General features: G+C 43.6%; 1 protein-coding gene across 2 annotated transcripts in view; it reads left to right on the forward strand.

Moving 5' to 3' along the window:
- herc4 (HECT and RLD domain containing E3 ubiquitin protein ligase 4) overlaps positions 1–17,643 on the forward strand; it is a 118,459-nt gene extending 100,816 nt beyond the window's left edge. For both annotated transcript variants that reach the window (XM_063071529.1, XM_063071530.1), the window contains exons 22-24: positions 13,085–13,268; positions 16,056–16,158; positions 16,273–17,643. In XM_063071529.1, coding sequence (XP_062927599.1) covers positions 13,085–13,268; positions 16,056–16,158; positions 16,273–16,481 — 496 coding nt within the window. In that variant the 3' untranslated portion in view covers positions 16,482–17,643. The remainder of the gene's footprint in view (positions 1–13,084; positions 13,269–16,055; positions 16,159–16,272) is intronic.
- The last annotated feature ends 253 nt before the right edge of the window (positions 17,644–17,896 follow it).

Here is a 17,896-nt window from a genome sequence, read left to right on the forward strand (position 1 = left end):
GTCATTCTAGAGTGCAGTCCATTCATCCCCCGTTTCTTCATCTCTTCTGCTGTTGTTTGTCTGGAGACGTGCATGCCTCTCCTCCTCTGTCTCTTCTTCTCTCATCTGCTTTTGTCCTGACTCTTTGATCCTGGAGTCGTGTGGCCCTGGCCTCATCCGATTCTTGTTCTCTCCCTCTCCTTGCCACTTCCTGACGATGTCTGGCATCATCTCTTGACCATAATGTCCCCCTTCCCTTTCCACGCGGCATAATTAGGCTGACCATTTTCTTTTTTAACCCTAATGCTGGATAGAAGATACGAAGCAATAACACCAAAGGATGCTGATTATTCTTGATGATGTGGTTGGCACTTTCCTAAATGAACGTGATATAGTCACCGCTGTCCTTTGACTGCAGCAAAGGGTTTTATGGGTGTCTCAAAGTACGCCATTACAATAAAATTTAATTATCTCTTATTGATGGGTGGCGGTTAGATCTGTCCCAATCCTGCACATGCTGATGGTGATTAGCAGAATGTGACCCTTCGAAATAGAGCTGCCCTGCCCTTTTGCTCCAGTAGGTGTCGCTGCTGAGGCTGACCATGCACATGCGTCGGGTTGTCGCGTCCCAATTTCCATGATGGCTGATCGGCTCTCAAGTGAAAGGGAGCCTGTTGATTTTTGCAAATGAGCAATTTTATACAAATATATTATCCCGAACTTTGCCTGCGTTCTGTAAGTTAGTGCATTTTAATTCGATTTAGCCAAAAAAAGTGCTGCTGTAATGCACCGTTTTGGAGGTCACAAACAGCATGAGAGTTTTAGTAGTATATAGATAAAGGGGATGCGGTGGATGTTGTATATTTGGACCTTCAGAAGGGCTTTGACAAGGTGCCACATATGAAGTTGATTACTAAGTTAGGAGCCCATGGTATTACAGGAAAGTTACTAAGATGGTTAGAGCATTGGCTGATTGGAAGAAGGCAGCGTGTGGGAATAAAAGGATCCTTGTCTGGTTGGCTGCTAGTGACTAGTGATGTTCTGCAGGGTCGGTGTTGGGACCACTTCTTTTTATGCTGTATATAAGTAATTTAGATGATGAAATAGATGGCTTTGTTGCCAAGTTTGCAGATGATACGAAGATTGGTGGATGGGCAGGTAGTGTTGAGGAAACAGGTAGGATGCAGAAGGACTTAGACAGATTAGGAGAATGGGCAAGAAAGTGGCAAATGATATATAATGTTGAGAAATGAATGGTCATGTACTTTGGTATTAGAAATAAATGTGTAGACTATTTTCTTAACAGGGAAAAAAATCCAAAAATCTGGATGCAATGAGACTTGGAAGTCTTTGTGCAGCTACCTAAAGGTTAACTTGAAGGTTGAGTCAGTGGACAGGAAGGAAAATGCAATGTGCAATTCATTTCGAGAGGTCTAACATACAAGAGCAAGGATGTGATGCTGAGGCTTTAGAAGGCACTGGTGAGGCCTCACCTTGAATATTGTGTACAATTTTGAGCTCCTCATCTTAGATGTGCTGGCATTGGAGAGGGTCCAGAGAAGGTTCACAAGGATGGTTCCAGGAATGAAAGGGTTATCATATGAGGAACGTTTGATGGCTCTGGGACTGTACTCACTGGAATTTAGAAGGATAAGGGAGGGATCTCATTGAACCTTTCGAATGTTGAAAGGCCTAGACAGAGTAGATGTGGAAACGATGTTTCCCATGGTGGGAGAGTCTAAGAGGAGAGGGCATGGCCTCAGGATAGAGGGGCGTCCATTCAAAACGATGATGCAGAGAAATTTCTTCAGCCAGAGGGTGGTGAATTTGTGGAATTTGTTGCCACGTACAGCTTTGGAGGCCAGGTCATTGGGTGTATTTAAGGCAGAGATTGATAGGTTCTTGATTGGACATGGCATCAAAGGTTAAGGGGAGAAGGCCAGAAAATGGGGTTGAGGGGGGGAAAGGATCAGCCATGATTGAATGGCCGAGCAAACTGAATGGGCCAAATAGACTAATTCTGCTCCTATGTCTCATGGTTATAGTCATTACAGAGACTTGGCTGCCACAAGGGCAGAAATAGATGCTGGATGTTCTGAAGTTTAGATTTTTGCAAAAGGGACAGGGAGTAAAAGACACGGGGGGTGGGGTGCTGTTGTATGGCTAATGAGAGGTGATATCACCAGCTGCAGAAAGGGAAGATGTCATGGAGGGACCATCTACTGAGTCAGTGAGTGGAAGTCAGGGGAAGGGAGCAATTACTCTATTGAGAACATAAGTTACCCATGTTACTACAGGAATTGAAGAATGTGATTGCTGCCCTTTGGTGATGATCTTTACATGCTGGGAGTTGTAGACCAGTGAGTGTTATATCAGTGGTGGGCAAACTATTGGAGAGAATTTTTAGAGACAGGAATTATGATCATTTGGAAAAGCATAGGAATAGTCAGCATGACTTTGTGAGGGACATATCATGCTTCTCAAGCCTGATTAAATTCTTTGAGAAAGTGACAAAACAAATTGATGCCAGGGCAGTGGATGTGATACATATGGATTTTAGTAAGGTCTTTGACAAGGTTCCCTGTAGTAAAAGGCATGGAACCCAGGAAAGCTTGTTTCTGTGGATTCAGAGTTGGCTTGCCAAGAAGGCTCCGGAGAATGACAAGATAGCCGGTGAGGCTGATGATCTGTGGTGCTCAGTAATGAATCTGTTCTGGGACTCGTGCACTTTGTGATTTTTATAAATGTCTTGGATGAGGAAGTGGAAGGATGAGATATTAACTTTGTAGATGGCACAAAGGTTGTCATAAGTTACAACAGGACATAAATAGAATGCAGAACTGGGCAGAGAAGCTGCAGATGGAGTACAATCTAGAAAAGTGTGAAGAGAAGAGGTTGAATTTAAAGGCAGAATATAGGGTTAATGGCAGGGTTCTTGACAGTGTAGAGGAATAGAAGGATTTTAGGATTCACAGCCATAGATCCCTCAAAGATGCCATACAGGTTGTTAAGGTGTACAGTGTGTTAGACTTTATTGGTTGGGGGATTGAGTTCAAGAGCCATGGCTGCAGGTCTGTAAAATTCTGGCTGGACCACACTTGAAGTATTGTGTTCAGTTCAGGTACCTCATTATAGGACAAATGTCAAAACTTTAGAGAAGGTACAGAGGAGATCTACCTGGATGCTGCCTGGATTAGAGAGCATATCTTTTGAGGATAGGTGAACAAGCTGGGGCTTTTCTCTTTGGAATGAAGGATGATGAGAGGTGACAATAGTGGTGTACAAGATGATAAGAGGAATAGATGGAGTGAGCAGCCAGCATCTTTTCTCAGGGCAGAAATGGCTAGTACGACAGAGATATAACTTTTAGGTGTTCAGAGAAAATTGTGGCGGGAGGTGCGAGGGGTATTTGTTCTTAACACAGAGTGGTAGGCTTGTGGAACCCTCTGTCAGGTGTGGTGGCAGAGGCAGAAACATTAGGATTAGTTAAGAGACTTAGACAGGTTAAAGGTTCGGCACTCCATTGTGGGCCAAAGGACCTCTACTGTGCTGTACTGTCCTTTGTTCCATGTTTACTTCCAGTTGTTTAATTAAAACTAAAGTTATTTCATGTGATGTATAAATAATACAGTAACACGTAAAAGGACCTATTAGAAATGTTTAAAATTATGGGAGACATAGAAAGCATAGCTGGTAGGCAACAGTTCCTCATAACACATGGATCCAAAACTAAAAGACATAAACTTGGAGATGATCTGAGAAGGATTTTTATTTACCCAGAAGGGGTTGGAATCTGGAATGCACTGCCAGAGAAGGTAATAATGGGGAAAAAACTCACAAATGTCAGCAGAATCTAGGCAAGCACTTGAATCGCCATTGCATAGAAGGCTATGGATGAAGTACTGATAATAGGGTATTTGATAGTCTGCATGGACATGGTGGGATGAAGATCCCATTTCTGTGCTGTATGAATCAATGATATTTTAAGTAAAAATTTTAAATTAACAGTTGTAAACTATATGTAAAAGTAGCTCTTCTAAATCTGGCTTCCTTCCAACTTCTATTGCTCTTGCATTACTTGATTAATCTTTCCCTGTGCTGCAATTTATTTCTTGTTAGTTGTATAAGTTACTTTTAGAAGACGTTAGTTTTGTTAAAAATTGGTTTTGTTTTGAGAAGTGATGCAGAGAGTAATCCTTTTGATTTCCAGGGTAATGAAAGGTTTTTAAGATGGTTTTATTTGGATCTCATTTGTTTAAGAAAAATCTCAAAGCATTTTATTTATTTATTAAAAACAAGAGGGTAGCCAGGAAACAGGTAGGTTCACTCAAGCACTGGATGGAATTCTTGCCTAGAGGAAGAGAGAATGGTTGAGGTTCTAAATGCGTGCTTTGCATCAGTAATCTTCAAAGAGAAGGACCTGGATAATAGTGAGATCAGGAAGGGGTGTTTTGATATACTAGAGTGCAGTGATATAAGAAGGTGAAGATGTTGGGTGCTTGAGGAATGATGGGATCTAGTGCAGGATTTTGAAGGAGACAAAAGGATAAGATTGCTTGGGCCTCGTCAGGGGTCTTTGTATCATCCGTAACCACAGGAGATGCTCCAGAAGACTAGAGAATAAACATGCTTGTTCCTTTGTGAAGAAGGGTAATCGGGATAATCAGCAAGTTTATAGGTCAGTGTAAGGAAATTCTACATCTTGCTGATTTCGTCAACTGAAAATAGTACTGAAATTCAAGGCAGTATTTAGTTAGTCAAGTTCAAGTTTATCGTTAGAGGGATACATATGTGGAGTGTAAATGCCATAAAAAGAAATGTTATGATTATAGTCTTGATAGTGAAAACAGTCAAGTCCTGGTTTTAATTGCCATCTCTTTATGATGTGAGTTGCAATTGTAAGTTTAAGATGATACAGGGAAATTGTAATTTGACTGAATACAAGAAACTTTTCCAACTATGATGGCAACTAGTTGAATGGTGGTTAGTGGCCTGAGACAAACCAAGTGTCCTTAATAGTCCTGATTTGCTCCATACTGTGGTTACCCTACTGCCATCACTGCAGTACTTATTGTGGCAACCCTGCCATTTGCAGGCTTTGTTTGGTGACATATGAAATAGGCATGAATGAGAAGAGAGAAATTTGGTTGCCAGGATTCTGTAAAGTTGTATTGATAGATCAGACCGGGCCTGGTGGGAAAAGGAGTCCTGATAGTTGTCAGTAAGAAGGTTCCTTCCATTCCTAGATGCTGCTCCTAGTTCACATGGTATCCACTCAGAATAGTAAGGGTGCTCTGAGAAGGGGATATAACATTAAGTGGACAACAGTCTTTGCCATCTTCTGTCACCCCTGCTGTTTATAATCCCACGTATAGCCCACCTGGCTTGCTGCTCATGTTCATCTAGGGGAATCAGCTTTCGGCCCCACCAAACAGGGTAATCAAGTTTGGGTGGATGCTGTGTGATGTACCCCCGTACAAACCCACAATGCAAAATATCAGACAGTACACTCTTACTTTAGCTATGTGGTTAGTAGAGAAGCAAAATATCAAAGAAAAAGGCCCTACTTTTATTAAATAGTTCGTGCACAAGATCGTTGGAGCTCACGCCTCAGGTATTCCTCCATAAACAACGTCTGCCGATATGTCGCTGACCCCTGGATGCTTGGATTCCAGGCTCTGCTGTCCAGTGGTCCGCCAGTGCTCCCTGCACGTGACCTTCCTCTTCCTTCTTGAACTTGCCCGCGAAAACCCCGGCTCCCAGACATACAAGAAAGAATAATGTTTCTCCCATTGGTTAGGCTCCCATTTTCTGTAGTTATAACCCAAGCATCGCTGCTACAGAAAAACCATTACCTCAGCAGTTAACATTACAGAGAAGCCATTGCATTCTCCCCCCACCGAATTTAGTCATGCCCTCATGTTGTTGAGATAATTCGCCAAACTTTCTTGCAAAACACAAAGCCCAATCCAGGTGCAGAAAACAGTGACATAGCTCCCCAAAACAGTAGAAATTACGCCCTGTTCCCCAGGCGCTATACAGACCAATCTATTTGGGGGGGTTCCTAATTCTCTGAGACCTCCGTACCTCCTCACCTAACTCTTCCAGCTCAGATGCTACTGGGGATACTTCGGGTCTGCTTGGCGAAACCTCCCGCGATCTATCTCTCAGAGCCCCCTGTTTCATGTCCAGGCCCTGCCCCCTCTCCTTCAGAGTCCTGCTGTACCCCAGGCTGCCCACCAATAGCCCCCCTCACCTCACCTGACTCAGTGGGCCAGGAGTCTCGTCCTCAATCAATGGGGAGTGAGCGAAAGGCAGCATGTACCACACATCCAGATCTTCAATCTCAGAATCAGTATCCCTCTCAGGGGCGGGGTCTGGCCCAGCCTCTCCCGCTGTGGGCCCTGCAGTTGCCCCATATTTTCGCAGAGTCCTCTTACTAGGTGTCGGCGCCAAGTCAGGCTCTTGGTCTACCTGCAGCTCTTGTCCCAGGGGCAACAGGTAGTTCCGATGGAGAATCTTGACAGGCCCCTTCCCCTCCTCTAGTCTCACCTGGAAAACCGGTAGGTTTGGCATCTGATACTCCACCACATAGGGTGTGGCCGCCCAGCGGTCAGCCAACTTGTGCTTTCCAGGTAGTCCCAAATTCCTTGAGGACTCAGTCTCCCGGCAGGAGTTGGGAGAACCTCACGTTCTGACATACCTCCTCTTATTTCCTCGATTCTGCTTGCCGGCCGCAACCCCAGCCAATTCATAAGCCCTTTTCAGCTCTCTCCTCATATCAGACACATACTTCAGATAAGGCTTCAGTGATAAGTCACCCGTGTTAGTCCCAAAACAAAGGTCAGTGGGCAACCTCGCCTCACACCCAAACATCAGATAATATGGCGAGTACCCAGTAGCTTTATTGCATGTACAGTTGTAACAGTGAACCGGATGCTCAATATGTTGACTCCATGTACTCCTCTTGCTAATCTCCATGGTCCGCATGTCTAGCAAGGTCCAATTAAACCTCTCAGGCTGAGGATCGCCCTGCGGGTGATAGGGCGCGGTCCTTGATTTCTCAACTCCAAGCATGCCCAGTAACTCAGATGAGTCTACTCTTGAAGTCCCCTTCCTGGTCAGTATGTATCCGCCTGGGAAGGCCATAATGCACAAAATAGTTCTCCCATAACACTTCTGCCACCGTAGTCGCGCTCTGGTCCTTCGTAGGAAAAGCCTGAGCATATCTGGTGTAGTGGTCCGTGATGACCAAGACATCCATACACACCAGGTCGTGGGGCCCTGCACTCTGCAAGTGGGTCAAAGGAGCTGCCCGCTTAGGCAGTGTCTTCCAGTGTAAGCAGCGAATGCATGACTTGCAGTATTCTTCAACCTTCGACTTCATTCGGGGCCAGTAAAACCAGTCTCTGGGCAATCCATAGGTCTTTTCCACCCCCTAAATGTCCAGAATCATCATGAAGTGACTTCAACGCAATCTTCTGATACTTCTTAGGCAGGACCAGCTGGCAACGCCAAGGTCGGTCCAGGGGTGGCGGTATAAGATTTGGTTCTTCAACTTCAACCGAGGCCATTCTCTGAGTAATGGAGGCACCGAAGCGTGTTTTGTCTTCTCTGCCTGAGCTATATCCCCCTTTTCAACCGCATACCAAATAGTGCCAATGCCCGGGTCATCCCTCTGAGCAGCTGCCACTTCCCCAGAACTCAATTCTGGCAGCTGCTTCGTCTTCAGAGCAGTCAGGTAAACTGGGGGTAGGGCATCATCAGGAGCCCCCAATTGATCCACTGCTCAATCTGGCCTCTCCTCTTCCTCAGCCACACGGTGATAGCAAACTGACACATGACATTCACCCCTGGGAGCAGGAATGCTCTCCCACTCATCATCCCTGTCCATTCCCTCATGCATCCGTCAGGACAAAGCATCCGCATCGACGTTACGGACTCTCGGCCGTTACTTCAGGCTGAAATCATTTGCAGACAATGCTGCCAACCACTGATGGGCCTGTGGCATCCAGTTTCACCGAGGTCAGGATATAAGTTAGAGGGTTGTTGTCCGTCTTCACATAGTCCGCCCTTAAACTTGGCCAATTAGAGATAGTCACTCAACTTATCCATCACCGCCCATTTCAATGCCAGAGATTCCAACTTGTGATTGGGATAGTTCTCTCGGAGGGTGACAAACTCCGGCTGACAAACGCCACAGGCCCCAACCCGGTGCCCTGATCCTGATACAGGACGCTCCCTAATCCCTCTCAGCTGGCATCTGTATGTAGTACATATGGCAATCAGAGGTCCGCAAAAGCCAGCATCGGTGCCCGGGTCAGCGACTGAAAAACCTCCTCACAATTTGCATCCCACCTCTGTCCAAAGGGCTCCGACGAGTTTAGATATTCTCCAACTTCCCGTCCTTTTTTTCCTTTCCCTTTCTTCCCCGAGGGAGGGTAACCACAAAAGAGCTGATTTAAGGGGTGACTCACTTTGGCATAGCTCTTCACAAATCTCCAATAATAACCACAGAACCCAAGGACCGAGCGCAGAGCGCTCACAGTGTGGGGCCTTGGCCAAGTGGTCACCGCTTCTATCTTAGTCGGGTTGGTAGCTACTCCATCTCGCAAAATTATATGCCCAACATAGCTCACAGACGTCTTGCAGAACTGGCCCTTGTCCAGGGAAAGTTTTAACCTTTCATCGTTCAGGCAGTCTAGCACCTTCAGTAGCCTCGCTTCGTGTTCTTCCGAGGTGGATCCCAATACTATCAAGTCGTCCAAATATACCAACACCTCAAGCAAATTCACATCCCCCAACATCTTCTCCATGACCCTCTGGAAGGTGGCAGGGGCTCCCAATATGCCCTGGGGCATCCTTTCGAACTGGAAGAATCCCAGGGGACATATAAATGCTGGTTTCTCTTTATCGGCCTCACTCATTGGGATCTGATAATATCCACTCCTCAAGTCCAGCACACTAAATCACTTCGCCCTACTCAGACAGGCTAGCGCGTCTTCAACCCTCTGGACTGTACACTGGTCAGGAACGGTGCGCCTGTTCAAAGTCCTATAGTCCCCACACATGCGTACCTTCCCGTTTTTCTTCCGGACCATTATTACTGGGGACACGTAGGGGCTTCAGGACTCAGTGATGATCCCAGCTTCCTTCAGCTTACACAGATGCTGCCACACATCTTCCACGTCTGCAGGTGCCAGTTGCCGCGACCTCTCTCTAAATGGGGTGTCCTTGGTCACCTGGATGGTGTGACAAGTGTTCTTGGAACAACCCACATCAAACTCGCCAATGGAAAAGACACCTTCCAGCTTCACCATCTTCTCTACCAGCCTCCTCTTCCAGCCCGGCGGCACAGGAGAGTCCCCGAAGTTAAATGCCTCAGTGGTCAACTTTTCCCTTTTTCCCAATAGTTTCTCCACAGCGGACCTCACGGGGGCACTAGACATTACGATCACCTGGAACAAAGGTGCCCTCCCTCTTCATAGTGTTCCTGGCGATCACAGCCATCCTGCTCGCCTGTACAACCGAGGGCCTCTGCAATTTGGGCCTCACCAGCACCCCCACCGGAAATCACGACTCCCCCTGGAGGTCTTCCAGAGAGACCACTAAGAGGGCCTCGTCCTCAGGCGCTCCAGGAAATCTAGGGGTCCCCATCACTTTCACTACTTCCCCGGGCCGTATCACCTTAGGCTTCGACTGGGTGCACCACACAGTCCCTGGCTTAAATTCAGTATCCGGCCCCATGCGGCCACACACTTCCTCAAACGCAGCTTGAAACACTGGGTGCACAGACAAAGTCCCCAAAAAGCTCTCACCCGCCTTCTCTTTGCGGGCCCCTATGAGCCTCCGTACAAGAGGGGTGTTGGTCCCCACCAGTATTGAAACACCACCCGTCTCAACCGGATCCGGGCAAACCAGCACTAACGTCTCAAGAACCTCAGCTACTCCCACATCAGCCTCCGAGAACTCCAGTTCCACTGACAAATCACCATCATATGGATAATTGCCAGCAGTGATACCCCAAATTTCCAGCGCTCTAAATGGGGTCAAGGGCAAATGCTTCAGATACTGGTTGTAGAACGAATGGTACAGTAATGTGACCTGCGACCTGGTGTCGAGGATGGCTTTAGTATAGATTCCCTCTATCTGTAGCGCCACGCTGGAATGGGGTCCCACTAATCCTTCAGGAATAGGGCCTTTTGCTTTCAGGGGTTCCTTGGTACATTGCTGGGAACTTGTTCCCCCAGAGACACCAGGCTGTTCCCTCACTGGGTCTCCTCTAAGTTTCCTGACACCCCTCCCTGCTTGAATACCCGGGGGCTTGCTGCCACTCACATTCCTGCCGGAAGTGTCCCTCTTCCCCATAGTTATAGCACACACTACAGGCCGCCCCTCTTCTCGCAGAACACCGGCCACCCGCAGCCCTCTGCGCTGTCTGTCCCCTGAGGGTGTGGGGCCTCTCCACCAGTCCTATCATACGAAGAGTCCACACCCACCATGAACCCCTGTGACCTCTCAGTTCTCAGCTCTGCCACTACCTGGGTTGAGCTGGTCCCGGTCACTTCACCACAAGGGGCTACTGCCGAGGACTGCGCCCTGCTGACAGAGTCCTCTCGTGGCCCCAACACATTCTCATCCTCCTGCATCTCTCTGATCAGCTGAACGAAGGACGGGGCGGGGGAGGGGGGGTGCATTTTACGGGACTGCCGAAGACTCCAAGCAATCCTGGGCTGGGCGCCCCTAATTACCTAGTCCATCCTTAACTGATCCACCTCAGCCACCCGAATGACCCCCCCGGCACCGCAAACCATTTAGCTGTCTGTCAGGCCAAAAAAGGTATGCGGAAAGCTTTGCCCCCTTCTCCTGACGCATGTTTTGAAACCTTCCCAGAAGCTCCCTGTCAGACCAAAAGTGCCCTCGACTACATCCAGGTACTCAGCAAGGGAAGCAGAGGGCTGGTTAACGTTCATGTCTCTTACTACCTCAGCTGCCAACCCCCTCAAACTTCCAACCAATCTCTGTCGCTTTTCATCATCAGAGCAATGCCACTCACCTAACAACTGAGAGGTTTTCTCCACCCACATCTCATAATCCTCCTCCCCCTCGGGGGTGGGCGTTATTCGCTAGAAAATTCTTAGCTTCTGGTGAGGCCCTGCTGCCTTACTCACTAGGGAGGTAATGGCGGATGCCACCTCAGAACTCTCACCCTTCACTGGGGGACGGGAACTAATCAAACTTTCCAAATCCGACCACTCTTTCCCCTCATCCCTCAGTAATGAGAGAACCCATTCTCTAAAATCTCCGCCCTTAACTGCTAGCAACTCAGCTCGTGTCCCCTCCCTGACAATATGAACATGCCATGGTCCCGCCTCCCTTGGGTCACCAGTAGACTCTGACAGTTCCACCCCCATTAAGTCAATGCTAGTCTGCACTAACACCAGGTCTGAGCTCGCTGTTTTATCAAACTATCGCGCTATGATTTCAACCTTGCTGACAGCTTTAACCATACTCAATTGTCAAATTAACAATTCACCTGGGGTACAAATATCTACCCCAGCAACATCCATATCTAATTTAAACAGGGCGATCACATGGCATCCAACGGGATCAAATCCCGGACATAGCCGCCACAAATGTAGCCCACCTGGCTTGCCGCTCAAGTTCGTCTCGGAGAATCAGCTTTCGGCCCTGCCAAACAAGTTTGGGTGGATACTGTGTGATATACCCCCGTACAAATCCATAACGCAAAATATCAGATAGTACACAATATGCGATTAAATGATTACACTTTACAACTCTTACTTTAGCTATGTGGTTAGTAGAGAAACAAAATATCAAAGAAAAAGGCGCCACTTTTATTAAATAGTTCGTGCACAAAATCATTGGAGCTCTCGCCTCAGGTATTCCTTCATAAATGACCCTGCCAAAACGTCACCGACCGCCGGACCCTCGGATTTCAGTCTCCACTATCTGGTGGTCTACCAGCGCTCCCCACACGTCCTTCCTCTTCCTTCTTGAACGAAAGCCTGCAAAAACCCTGGCTCCCAGACATACAAGAAAGAATAACGTTTCTCCCATTGGTTATCCACCCGTTATCTGTAGTTATATCTCAAACACTGCTGCTACAGAAAAACCATTACCTCAGTAGTTAACATTACAGAGAAGCCATTACATTAGCTTTAGCAGTTAACAATACAGAGAAGCCATTACACACGTCTACTTCATCCCAAGGTGAACTGTCTCAAGAACAATAAATAATATCAAAACAACACACATCAAAGTTGCTGGTGAACGCAGCAGGCCAGGCAGCATCTATAGGAAGAGGCGCAGTCGACGTTTCAGGCCGAGACCCTTCGTCAGGACTACCGAAGTCCTGACGAAGGGTCTCGGCCTGAAACGTCGACTGCGCCTCTTCCTATAGATGCTGCCTGGCCTGCTGCGTTCACCAGCAACTTTGATGTGTGTTGCTTGAATTTCCAGCATCTGCAGAATTCCTGTTGTTTGCAAAAAAAATATCAAAAGCTGTTTTTCCCACCTCTTCCACAATCCCAAATTAAGACAGAAATCCACTCTTTTCCAGCAGCTCTTACTTAGTTTGACTTTTCCCACTGATCCAAAGGCCAGGAGAGTCTTCAGTCAAAGTGGTGTGTGGGCATTTGAAAGGTATCTAGTCCGGTGCATTCTAGCAGTCTTCCAATCTGCATAGATAATCTCTAGTGTCAGTTGTTACAGTAAATTTTGTTCAACACCACCTTTAATCTGACACATTGATTTGTCTGTGCATCACCACTGTCTTGATCTTGAGTTTTAAAGAAAAACTTAATGCAGATTTCTGTTAAGTTACTAGATCATCACTAATAATCACTTAACTTTGGCAATGATGGAGTTGAGTATCCAGTTGTGAAACTTGCACTTCGTTAATGTTCTACTGGAGACAGCATAATGCTTCGGTATCATGCTGAAAATGCTCACAGATTAAAATGTTACTTTATTAGAAGTTACTTGAGGGAAAAATGTGTAAGAAGTGACTTAATGGTTAAGTGTTCATTCTTGTGTCTATATTTATGTGAGTTAACAAAAAAATTTGTTTGTATTTTTCCAGACATAAATTTGTGGATGCATATGTCGACTATTTGTTCAACCAGTCAATTGCTCCATTATTTGACGCTTTCTATGAAAGCTTTCACAAAGTATGTGGAGGGAAAGTACTTCAACTCTTCCAGCCTAATGAACTGCAGGCGATGGTTACAGGAAATACAAATTATGATTGGAAAGAATGGGAAAAGGTTAGTGTAACCACACAACAGATGAAGGAACAAGTAAACTGGATAACAAAGGATAGTAGAAGGAAGAACAAAACAAGTTTATAGGCTTCTAGCTTTGAAAATGGCTACCAGCTACCACATAGCACTAATAGTAAGGGGTTTTTGGGGAAAAAGGCAGGAGAATGGGGTCAAAAGGGAAAATTAAGTTAACCATGATTATATGGCGGAGCAGACTTGATGGACCAGATGGCCTGTGGTTTTATAGCTTTGGTAGTATGATACACTTAATGAAGAATTCTTTGACGGGCTAACATAATAGTTTAAAATAGTTTAAGAGTTATGACACAAAATATTGTTAAATGTAACATGTTCTTGGTTTTACATCATACTCTATTCTGCCAACTTGATTACAAAGTAACAAAGTTGCCCAAGTTCTCTGTGGTGTGGATTTCACCCTTCCTGGTGTCACTTGGTGTCAAATTTCAATTTCTGAGGATCTCTAAAATTGAGATGGCATCAATCATACTGAAAAATTCATAGTCGTGAAAGCAGAAAGTAAGCAGCACAATTTTAACTAACATTTTCGGTGAACTTAACAAAAATGTGGAAGATTCAGTTGAGAATAGGGAAGAAAAAAGATTGATTTTAAATATGCTTAACTTTGACATAGTTGAGAGAATAATAAACGTGTATTTATGATTTAGTAGAGTATCACTTGCACCTCATGTAACAAAGCATAACATTTTCAGATTTTTTTTTACAGTGAGGATGCTTTGTAAGTGTTTAATATGATTTCCAATTTCTGGGGGTTATGATGGCGGATATTATAAAATAGAACTGATGTCCTTTAACATCTGCCGGATGATGCTGAGGATGTTCTACGAGACTGTGGTGGCTAGTGCTATCATGTTTTCTGTTGTGTGCTGGGGCAGCAGGCTGAGGGTAGCAGACACCAACAGAACCAACAAACTCATTTGTAAGGCCAGTGATGTTGTGGGGATGGAACTGAACTCTCTGACGGTGGTGTCTGAAAAGAGGATGCTGTCCATGTTGCATGCCATCTTGGACAATGTCTCCCATCCACTACATAATGTACTGGGTGGGCACAGGAGTACATTCAGCCAGAGACTCATTCCACCGAGATACAACACAGAGCGTCATAGGAAGTCATTCCTGCCTGTGGCCATCAAACTTTACAACTCCTCCCTTGGAGGGTCAGATACCCTGAGCCAATGGGCTGGTCCTGGACTTATTTCTTGGCATAATTTACATATTACTATTTAACTATTTATGGTTTTATTACTATTTATTATTTATGGTGCAATTGTAACAAAAACCAATTTCCCCCGGGATCAATAAAGTATGACTATGACTATGGAGGGAGAAAAGAATTGCTGATGCCAACTTATGTTTTTGCATAATTAACTCCATAATTATGGGGTTTCATAATGTAATAATGCTGTTGCTAAAAGTCTAACCATCATTGCAACCGTAACATCCAAGTGACTTCATTTTACTAGATCATATCATGAGTTGATCTAAGTAATGATTGACTAAATATGGCAGTGAACTCCTATTTTGGACCTCTGAACCAGCCACAAAAGAGGTCAAGAGAAGTCCAACTTTCCAAACCTTCTAACTTGCCCATGGACATCCTCGGAGGCAACTTGATACAGTTTTGGAGCATACGATCTAGTAGCATTTAGGTGTTCTGCAGCTTCCTCTAGCCTTTGCTATTTCTATTAGCCTCTCAACATGGCAGAACGGCGTATAGATGCTGTATCTAAATAGACAGTCTGTTTCTTTCTAACAACTGTCTGACAGCAGCTGGCCTTGTTTTGTGATGTCTGAGCCTTGTCGTGGGGCATAATATTGCAGCTAAATCTTCAGTGTTTACAATCAGTAACACTCAAAACCTGCAGAACTAAAACATTAAAAATTAATGTTAGCATTAAAAATTGAAACTAAATGAAAAGAACACAATTTTAATTAGAGCTGATATCATTAATTTGAATGGAAATTGGTGTGCTTGCACCAAGTTTAACTGGTCACAAATTTGGCAGACAGACTTCCTAACCTAAACACAAGAAAAGCAAAAATCTATATAATTGTATCTTAAAAATATTTAATGAGTTAGTCTGTACTGTTTTCCTGGGCAGAGAATTCCACAGATTCGCTACTCTAGGGCAACCAGTTTCTCCTCATTCCTGTCCTAAAAGTTCATACTTGCTGAAGTCCATGAGGAGTCATCAGAGTACTAGAGAGGTAGACTGTGGCAACAAAATGGGTGGTGGAACTAGTGATTTAGGCTTTTACCACACTGGTAACCGGGTCATCACAGTGATGCCTGGCTAAAATTCAGTGTATCTGTTGGCGCTAGAGCAGATATACTGCATTATGTTCCTTCTGTAGTGCAAAAATGAAGCTCTTCAAGGCTAAGTGTTTTTTTTTCCAAATCCCTTAGTATTTCTAACACATTAACCTTTATAACCACCCACTTCTGTTTTCACCACTGCCTGCTTAATTTCTTATTTGTACTCTTATTATCTAATTTGTACTCTTACTACAAACACTGTGTTCAATTACCTAATCTGTGCAAATTCTTAAGGATACTCCTAGCATTATTGGCTAATAAAACCACATTGTTGTAGCACATATCCTGTACAATTAGAGCTGTTTTAGAGATAATTCTGGATTTTGCATTCAAGTAATTTTCATACTGATATTTCCCATAAAAAGTTATGTTCATTTTCAAAACATTACTTTTTCATCTATAGCCTATTGATTTTAAGTGACTTTTTAATATAGAATACTGAATATAAAGGAGAATATTGGGCAGAACATCCTACTATCAAATTCTTCTGGGAAGTGTTCCATGAACTACCTTTGGAAAAGAAGAAACGTTTTCTGTGTAAGTTTAAATTAATTCAACTATTCTGGTCATTAACTATGTATGATTTTGTATTTTTTAAGTATTTATGTGCTTGGTGCTCCATTTAAATCTGAAAATGCTTTTATTCTAAAGTGTTTCTAACAGGTAGTGACCGAATTCCAATCCTTGGTATGAAGAGCCTCAAATTTATCATTCAACCAACTGGAGGTGGAGATGATTACCTTCCAGTAGCGCACACCTGTTTTAATCTTCTGGATCTGCCAAAATACACAGACAAGGAAATCCTTAAAGCCAAACTAGTTAAAGCCATAGATCATTATGAAGGTTTCAGTCTGGTATAAAAAAGGAAGAAAATCTTTACTATTTTTGACTTTTGAGCTGAGGAAAGCCTTTGGAAAGTACACGTTTTCAAGAAATGCTGTGGAGGAGAAATATAACTGAACAAAATACAGTAAAGAGCTTGCAATGTCAAATTAGCAATTTGTATAGAATCATGTATATGGTTATTCTACATATTAAAATTACATTTACAAATTATGCTTATCAATGTTCTTAATAACATCAGAAGAAATAGTGTTACCTTGCTCTTTAGGTAGAAAGTCTACTGGAGCTCTGGGAGACGTAAGTGCAGATGCATGAAAAATTCACCTTTAATTTTTTTTCAATATGTTAACAAAAACAAATTCAGTTGCCTGTTTTTATATAAAATTAGTTGAGATCCATAAACAATGTTAAGATTTTTATCATAGGGTAAAAGCTTTGAAAAAAAGTATGTACACGTTATGGCACTGGCATGCTGTAAATAGGAGCTTGTGTTTATAAAGTCTACTTCTGAACCTCTTCAATCCTTTGTATAAATCATTTGAGAATTTGGGTGTAATTACTTAAATTATGAGCCTGTGTATTCTGATCAGTTTGTTCCTCACTGGAATCTTGGCACAAATTTAGCTAAGACCTATGCAGAAGTAGGTAACAGGCATAGTGTCAAGGATGAGTTCAATCCGAAAACTTCAAACACAGATTAGATGGAACAATCACAGTAAAGGATCTCTTCGTTCTTATCCTAAAAATTTATTTCCATAACATTTTGAATCCACAGAATTCATTTTTCTAGGACTCATATTTTAACAAAAAGGTAACTTTCACAAAAGACAACTCAGATTAATGGGCAAGAATATATGTTAAAATTATTTTTGTAATAAATACATAAGTATGATGAAAGAGTATGAACTTAAAACTTCTAAAGCTGAGCTCTAGTGTTTAGAGCTTTTTTTGATTTTGTAGTGCAAAGCTACTTGTTCAAATACCAATTGCTAACTTGCATATTTCCAGGACAAAATATTTTTTACCAAATAAAAAATGCATTGTTTGTTGATTGAATGTTTCAACGATTTAGAAATTTCATTGTGTAACTTATTTTCTAGTAAATTTGGAGAGTTGTTGAGTTTTATCTTGATCCATTTGAGGAAATATGTAGAAGAGTACAAGTTTGAATTAAAAATTTCATTTTTGATTAAATTATTAATTTGCTTTAATATTTAAGCTTGCTTATATGCTGTGACATTATTAAAAACTATTTCATCAAGACCTTTACATACAAGCAGAGACAGTGGGATTGAAGGTAACCATTTGTCTACTCCCCTGGGACCCAAAATTGAAGTTGGATCCCTCAAAACCGTGTTCACAAGAGTGGGACATACATTTAAGAGATGAAGTGCATAGATGTGTATGCACAGAGGTCACAAGAAAAGGAAGA

This window comes from Mobula hypostoma, chromosome 19, assembly GCF_963921235.1.
Source record: "Mobula hypostoma chromosome 19, sMobHyp1.1, whole genome shotgun sequence".
NCBI lineage: Eukaryota > Metazoa > Chordata > Chondrichthyes > Myliobatiformes > Myliobatidae > Mobula > Mobula hypostoma.